This window comes from Pimephales promelas, chromosome 1, assembly GCF_988280905.1.
Source record: "Pimephales promelas chromosome 1, fPimPro1.hap1.1, whole genome shotgun sequence".
Classification (NCBI taxonomy): Eukaryota; Metazoa; Chordata; class Actinopteri; order Cypriniformes; family Leuciscidae; genus Pimephales; species Pimephales promelas.
Genome location: NC_142769.1, coordinates 2,043,174 through 2,052,120, shown reverse-complemented (window position 1 = coordinate 2,052,120; position 8,947 = coordinate 2,043,174). Strand labels below are relative to the sequence as shown.

Sequence of the window (8,947 nt, the reverse complement as noted above, 5' to 3'; positions counted from 1 at the left end):
TTCACTGACTATGTGTTTAATGTCGGCCACTTTTTACTGGTAACTTAAGAAATTTGGCATTATCAGGACCCCCAAATATTCCCCCATTGCATTATTGTACATTATATTCAACATTATAGTAGTTTAATAGTGCTGACACTAAAACTCTGAAAACTAGATTTTTTTCTCACACAGTAATTTATATTTGGGGTGAATTATCCACAATATCACTTATTAAAAAAGGATTTTTTGTTGAAGTAAATACTAATGTAAAAAAAACCAATGTAATTTACATGAAAAAGTTAGTTAGAAAAAAGTTAGTTCAGTTCAAAAATTTAAAAAACTAAGTAAATTCCATATCAGTACTTAATTCAAGTGAGTAGAAATTAAAGTGTCAATAAAATTAAGTACAAATTACTCAACTTTACTCAACTTTTCTGATACTGGGGTTCCCATCATGCACTAGACCTTGAATAATTAATGAGGTTCATTTTCACTGGTTTCCAGCTGTATTTACATTGTTTTATCATTGATTTTTGTTGTCAGTATTAGTAACTTGCCATTTTGAGTAAATCTTTAGCTCAAAATTACACATTCAAACATAAAAACGTTCCATCAAATGTTACCGCCATTGTGTATTGTCTACCAAGTATTAAGGTCTTTGCATTCACAATGTTGAACGTCTGAAATGATGTAATATAAATTATTTAGATGACCTAATTAAAGCACATACTATAGGCTAAATAATAAAATTCAATATTATTGTTTTAGTGAAATGTAATGCAAAGGAAATTTATTTTTTATCGATATTAATCAACCTTTTACTAGCCTAGTTAAAATGACTTATTTTCCGTAAATTTTGCTTAATTATATATTTCAAGTAAATTTAACTTAAAGATTTCCAATTGAAGCTACTGATATGTTTAGGATTTTACTTGGCAAATCTTTGTAAATTAACTAGCATTTTCTGAGTGAAAAAAGTTGCCTAGCTTTTTTCAAGTAAATCCTACTCCAATTTTTTTTCAGTGTATCCATGATAAATATTGTTGCATTTTCGTATTGCGATATTGTGACTAGATAGATAGATAGATAGATAGATAGATAGATAGATAGATAGACAGACAGACAGACAGACAGACAGACAGACAGACAGATAGATAGATAGATAGATAGATAGATAGATAGATAGATAGATAGATAGATAGATAGATAGATAGATAGATAGATAGATAGATAAAATATGTATTTCAGAATACACAATATCTAAATTGCACATGCTATTTAGGCTACTCTAAACCAGTCCATAGGCTATGCACGTTGCAACGCCATTGTGAGGAGACACACTTACTTCACTATTTGGTTATTTTTGACTATTATAAGGCTACTTTACAGGGTTGAACGAGCTGTTTGACAGTTTCGCTGGTATAAAATCAGTGATTTTCCATCGCGTTGATTCCGCCCATCTCTTCATCGGGGGGCTGGTCGTAGAGGTCCGATGCGTCACGTTTATTTGGGCCTTCTGCATGATCCCGCTGGCAGGGAAGCGCCCGAATTTTTTCCTCCCAGCCTTAAAACGTCCTGCATATATTTATTACAAGTGTGGATCTTCGGGATAACAAGGCATCGAAGGGGAAAACGCGACGCAAAGTAGGTTAAAGCCCGCGAGGTGCGGCTGAGCCTCTTTTAACGCAATAGCTAGTTTAGCGTGCTGGTAAACACACACTCGCATGGGGCTTTGCGTATCATTTGCATGCAGATCTGCAGACGCGTTTTGATTTTTTGCAGATTAAGTCTTCATTGCATGTGTTGTTTGTGATTCTCAGTAAGTGTGGCGATTGCAGAAGGTCAGATTGATAGAGGAGAGCATTAGCATCGCCGGCTAGCTCTGGCTGCATCGAGCAAAAGCTAGCTGAAGTTTTCTTTAACACAAACTGCGAATAAAAAAAGCGAGGTGGTTTAACGATATGGTTTTGCATATGGATGTCTGATATCCAAACATGGCTTATGTTCTGCACTGGACGGAGAATTGAAACCATCAAAGGGAATTCCGCATTTCTCCCATTTTTTTTTCTCTTTCTTTTAAGGCCAGCAGGCAGTCGGCTTTACAATTCGTGTATTTTACCTTCATATTTACATTGTGTGTATTGCATGGCATGGTTATTTGTGTAGTATTATAATGCATTTTGAACAATATATATATTTTTTCTTGTTAAGAGTGTGTGAGCATGTTGTAATGGGAATCCTGGTTTTCTATTTGAAGTCATATACAGATTGGATCACATCAGTGTTATTCGATATATCTTGTAAATGTGATTGGTGTAGTAAATATTAGTAAGGGCAAATATTACTGAGTAAGAGTCTTCTGCATGGACAGTGTAGAATTTTTTTTCTTCTTTTTGTGGCAATTGGCTCATAATTTTATGATCTTAGAATGATAATAATAAATAGATTTATTACTGACTAACTGAATTACTGTCAATAAATAGATGCATATGTGTGTGTGTGTATGTATTGTATATAAATATAATAACAAATACACACATAATATAAGTAAAAACAATTTTCTTAGATGTGATTAATCAAATTTGACAGCATACTAACATACTAATGAATGCGACCACAAGCTATTTCAGTGTTAAGATTTCTTGTTATAATTTTTTTCATCAAAGTTTGCTTCGTACATTAAGTTCAACTGCATTAAAGAGTGCAAATGTTCTCATTCAACTGAACTGAGTTTATGCATTTTAAAGGCTTTGTTCTTCATCCTTGCAATAAATGAATGAATGTGATTGTAGCTAATTTAATGGGTTAGTTCACCCAAAAATAACAATCATTAACTCACCCTAATGTTGTTCCAAACCTTAATTTCTTTCTTCTGTTAAACACAAAAAGAAGATATATTAAGTGTGTCAGAAAGCAAAAAGTTTATGGGCCTCATTGACTTCCATAGTATTATTATTTTTTTTGTGGAAAAAAAGTCGCACAGATTTGGAACAATTTTAAGATTTTATTTCAAGTTCACCTTGTTTGATAACCACCGATTCAATGTGATCGTACTCAAAACTCATGTTATGATTTATACAATTCTTATCCAGTATAGGGCTGTGAAACGATTAATCGCGATTAATCGCATCCAAAATAAAAGTTTGTGTTTACATAATATATGTGTGTGTAGTGTGTATAATTATTTTGTATATATAAATGCACACATGTATATATTAAAGAAAAATGTGTTATTTTAATATATCAAATATTTATGTATAATATAAATTTTGTATAAATATATACATGCAAATATTTCTTAAATGTATACATGCATGTGTGTGTATTTATATATATATATATATATATATACAAAATAATTATACACACCAACCACACACATATTTTATGTAAACACAAACCTTTATTTTGGATGCGATTAATCACAATTAATCGTTTCACAGCCCGAATCCAGTAATTGGACGATGCATGGAAATTAATTTTTCCAAAAAAATGCACGAGTCTTGAGTAATATTTATGTACTGACGCACTTTTCTTTTTTTTTTTTCTCTCACTACAGGTATGCAAATGGAGACAATTCTGTGTAGTTTCCAGAAAAAAAATTGCAGACGTTCCCCTCGGATTGGTATTTAATTAAAAAAAAAAAAAAAACAATCCACCTTATCGAACCGTCCCACAATGATGAACAAGTTCACCCACAACTAATTTTAGTGTCACACATGACTTTTCCAATGAACTGACCATCACCCGTTGGAACGTTTTTGGTGCATTTTGGTGCAAGTGCTGATTCCTGAACGCAGAATTCATACATGTACAGTGGAAGAATGACCGAAGCATGGCAACAGCAACATGCAGTGGCCGCTCCTCCCGTCGGGCATCCTCTTCTACAAGGGGCTGAGAACGCATTGGGCACGGCCGCTTACGGGATAGTCCTGCAAGCGGATCCCGCGTTACAACAGTCTCAACACGGCCAACATGCGCAACAGCATCCGCCACCTCAGCTACAGGTGGGGAGCGAAGGGGGCCACAAATGCGGAGCATGCGGCCATGACATTTCCCACCTGGCCAATCCTCACGAGCACCAATGCATGGTTAACCAGGACCGTTCTTTCCAATGCACACAGTGCATGAAGATCTTCAACCAAGCCACGGATCTCCTCGAGCATCAGTGCGTCCAGGTGGAGCAGAAGCCGTTTGTGTGCGGCGTGTGCAAAATGGGATTCTCGCTTCTCACTTCCCTGGCGCAACATCACAACGAACACAGCACTGGAAACAATCCGATGAAGTGCTCGATCTGTGAGAAAACGTACCGGCCGGATTCCTCGTCCGCGAACCCTCAGCAACCTTCGACCGCGGAGACGTCCAGCGACGCAGCGGCCATGGGTTCCTCGTCCACGACGGCCTTTCAAGACTCGGATCGTCCTTACAAGTGCTCCGTGTGCAATAAGGCGTTTCGCCATCTCTCCGAACTCTCGCGTCACGAACGAGTGCACACGGGGGAGAAACCCTACAAGTGCGACACCTGCGATAAGACGTTCAGTCAGGCTTCTCACCTGGCGCATCACCAGCGCACCCACAGCGCCGACCGCCCTTACAAATGCGCCGTTTGCGAGAAGACCTTCAAGCACAGGCAGCATCTCGTACGCCACATGTACGCTCACTCCGGCGAGCATCTTTTCAAGTGCAACCTATGCGAGCTTCATTTCAAGGAGTCATCCGAGCTGTTGCACCACCAGTGCCAGCCGGTCGGAGAGCGTCCGTTTCGATGCACCGCGTGCGGGAAAAGCTTCAAACGCCCGTCGGATCTTCGGCAACACGAGCGCACGCACTCGGAAGAGCGGCCTTTCCAGTGCGAAGAGTGCCAGATGAGCTTCAAACAACAGTACGCGCTTGTGCGCCACCGTCGCACGCATAAAAACCCCGCCGATCGGCCTTTCAAGTGCAACCAGTGCGACAAGGGTTTCCTTCAGCCCTCCCATTTGCTGTATCACCAGCACGTCCACGGGATCGAGAGCCTGTTTAAATGCGCGGCTTGCCAAAAGGGCTTCAGACAATCTGGAGAGCTCCTGAGGCACAAGTGCACCGAGTCCAACTCCGGGTCCAACGCCGCGGAGAAGCCCTACAAGTGCGACGTGTGCGGGAAGGGCTACAAAAAGTCCTCGACGTTGCAACGCCACCAGAACTCGCACTGCACCGAGAAGCCGCTCAAGTGTTCGCTCTGCGGCAGACGCTTCCAATCCTCGTCTGATTTCGTGCAGCACCGATGCGACCCGGCTCGCGAGAAACCCATGAAGTGCGCCGACTGCGAGAGGCGCTTCAAATACTCGTCCGAGTTGCAGAGACATCGGAGAGTCCACACCGGAGAGAAACCCTTCAAGTGTCCCACGTGCGACAAAGGCTTTAAACAGCGCGAACACTTGGCCAAGCATGGCATCGTTCACTCGCGGGAAGCCCAGTTCAAGTGTGTTTGGTGCGGAGAGTGTTTCGGGGAGCTTGGCGCCCTTCAGGAACACACGGTTCAACACACTGCGGAAGGAGGAGGTTATCCAGCGTCGTCGTGCATAGAGTAGTGAGCAAAAATACACGTAATAGCGATATTTCTTACATGAATATTGTACGTTTTACGTATCCCATTGCAGTACTTGTTAAAGTGTTAGTTAGTTCACCCAAAAGTGACTAAATTAGCCCTTGATTTACTCGCCCTCAAGCCATCCTAGATGACCTTCTTCTAACGGACGAATATAATCAGAGTTATATTAATAAATGTTCTGGCTCTTCCAAGCTTTATAATGGCAGTGAATGGCCGTTTTTGTTTTGAAGTCCATAAAAGTGCACCTATCAATGAGAAAAGTGCATCTATCTATGATAAAAGTGCATCCATCCATCATAAAAGTGCATATATCCATGATTAAAGTGCATCCATCCATCATAAAAGTGCACATATCCATGATTAAAGTGCATCCATCCATCATAAAAGTGCATATATCCATGATTAAAGTGCATCCATCCATCATAAAAGTGCATCTATCCATCATAAAAGAGCACCAATCATCATTAAAGTGCATCCATCCATGATAAAAGTGCACCTATCCATGATAAAAGTGCACCTATCCATGATAAAAGTGCACCTATCCATGATAAAAGTGCATCTATCCATAATAAAAGTGCATCTGTCTGTGGTAAAAGTGCATCTATCCATGATAAAAGTGCATCTGTCCATGATAAAAGTGCATCTGTCCATTATAAAAGTGCATCTGTCCATTATAAAAGTGCATCTATCCATCATAAAAGTGCATCTGTCCATGATAAAAGTGCATCTATCCATCATAAAAGTGCATCTATCCATCATAAAAGTGCATCCATCCATGATAAAAGTGCATTTATCCATCATAAAAGTGCATCCATCCATGATAAAATTACATCTATCCATGATAATATTGCATCAATCCATCATTAAAGTGCACTTTTATCATGGATAGATGCACTTTTATGGTGGATAGATGCACTTTTATGATGGATAAATGCACTTTTATGATGGATAAATGCACTTTTATGATGGATAGATGCACTTTTATGATGGATAAATGCCCTTTTATGGACTTCAAAACCGAATTATAAAGCTTGGAAGAGCCAGGACATTTATTAATATAACTCTGATTGTATTCGTCTGAAGAATGTCATATACACCTAAGATGACTTGAGGGCGAGTAAATCAAGGGCTAATTTTATTTTTTTGGGCGAACTAACCCTTTAAAGTGTTCATGTACCTCTGTGTTAGAGATTGGCAACATCGCATCAACTCTACAAGACTTTGCCTCATGTCCCGGCCGCTCTGACGAACAGAAGCGAACACGTCGTGAATGGGCGCAACTCCTAAATAAGCTTGTAAAAAACGAACAATTTTGTCTCATGTGCAACTCATTATACTTAAGACTGGTGTTTCTAACAGAGAAATTATGTCTTTTGAGTTCTGCTTCGTATCTAAAATCCAGTGTATCTAGTAATACAAATGGAGAATGGCATTGACCTGCTTTTCCAAAATGACTTCAATTGGTACGCCATGCGAATGACCACAACTAGATGTTTCATGGTTTCTGTTTCTTTTGAATTATTTGGCCTTGTAACTTTCAAATTAACATGCCTTTCTTCCAGTGCTCTCCATATCATGCTTCCATGAACTTGAACACTGTGTGGCCATCTGGATAATATACAGTAGTGATTGTATGTATTTGTAATGTTTAACTCCCATCACCTAACCCATGATGTAACAGGGTATATGTATGCATGATTAGCCTAAATAATTTATACAGTTTGTTGTAATCTGTCATGCTAACAAAACAAACAAACAAAAAAAAAAACATATTAGCCATTCTTTTTCTCTTGTGCATTTCAAATCATCTCTAATATGTTTGCAAGCAGTTACATTTACAGTAGCACAAAGATTTACAGTTACTTATTAACTGCCTGGCAACTGAGAAAAACAATGAAGTATTTTTGTTTGCGGATTGCAAACATATCGTGTTGCGCTAGCTAAACAATGCTGTAGAATTTGTAAAGTTATATATATATACATATATATATACATGGATGTTTTGTATCGCTACGACACGAGTACAGTGCTAGGATTTAGTATCTGTTTGTGTTTCTTCATACTGTAGACGGTGTGTGTGTGTGTGTGTGTGTGATTGGTTCCTCTTTTGAGGATACGTTGTTGTTTTTGTTTTAGTGATTATTCTTTTGCCACAGACAACTTGTACAGTTTCTCTGCCACGGATTCTTTGTTTGCTTTCTGCTTTAGAAACAATATGCCATAAATTAGTTAGCATTTTCTTTTCTGCTTACCTAATTGGATCAGTTGACGATAGAACCTGTTTGGGTTTTTTAGTTATTAAACCGCAAAGAAAATGCCAATTTGGACGCAATATCACAATGCAGCCAATCAGCAGCTTTTATAACTGAATCATTTGATGCGTACAAATAAAGGTAACACGTATCCAACACAGTATTAAGTAGTAAAAACCTCCTACGATGCAGTGTCTAAATAGTAATTAAATTTATATTGATAATGATACATTGTATTCTAACAGCTTGAATGTAAACATTGCAAACATTGATTTTTTTTCCCCTTCCGATGCCTCAAGCCTTATTTACGTTAATGGCTTATCTGTCAGTATTGTTTGTTCTGTTACTCTTATTTTCATGTGCATTAAATGCAGAGACTGAATGTTGTCGTTGCTTGTGAAGCAATATTCTTGATGTTGAATCGAATAATTTATTTTTCAGGTTTTTCCACCACCGAGCTCCTCCTGTATGTCCTTTTAAACGTCTGTGTTTCTACATAAGGAAGAGACTCGAGTTGTAAATATGCCATAATTGCGTTGTTTCCCTCCCAATTATCACAAAGGTGCATGTCATAACTACAAGGTATTTACACATTAAATGTTTGTAAACATAGATAACCCGTTGTAATTATTTGTGAAGCAAATGGTGAAATGACTACAGGCCATGTAACGTTGATTTAAAAGTTAGCAAAATATAGGCCTAGTAGGAATAATAATTTAGCTTAATTTTTAATATACGGTACTCATGTTTTTTTTACTGAAACAAAATATAACCGAAACGTAAAAGGTATCCAACTGTGTACGTCATACAGGTATATACTTTAACTGGTGTATTTGGTGTGTTAGTGCTGTCAAATTGATTATTCGGTATTAATTGCGTCTAACATAAAAGTTTGTTTACATATATGTGTGTATATGTAATATGTATGTATATGTCTATAGATGTGTATAGTGTATTTAAATATATATATGTAGATGTGATTAATTGCGATTAATCATTTTGACAACACTCATAAACAAATTAAGTCGCTTACAATATAAACAAATTATAGAACGAAAATATAATTGTTAAAGCAAAGTTTAGAATTCCACATTTTGAACATTCAGTTTCTGTTGTTTAATGT

The 8,947-nt window shown here is 37.9% G+C and overlaps 1 protein-coding gene across 2 annotated transcripts; it reads left to right on the top strand.

Annotated features, from left to right (window-relative positions):
* Nucleotides 1-1,300: 1,300 nt before the first annotated feature.
* znf319a (zinc finger protein 319a) lies at nt 1,301-8,206 on the top strand. Of its 2 annotated transcripts, none has more exons than XM_039691000.2 (2): nt 1,301-1,626; nt 3,542-8,206. In XM_039691000.2, the coding sequence occupies exon 2, from the start codon at nt 3,792-3,794 to the stop codon at nt 5,550-5,552; it is 1,761 nt and encodes a 586-aa protein (XP_039546934.1). In that variant the 5' UTR covers nt 1,301-1,626; nt 3,542-3,791; the 3' UTR covers nt 5,553-8,206. The 2 variants fall into 2 exon arrangements, with proteins under 2 accessions (XP_039546934.1, XP_088990175.1); XM_089134049.1 differs by having other exon boundaries at nt 1,301-1,645.
* Nucleotides 8,207-8,947: the final 741 nt, after the last annotated feature.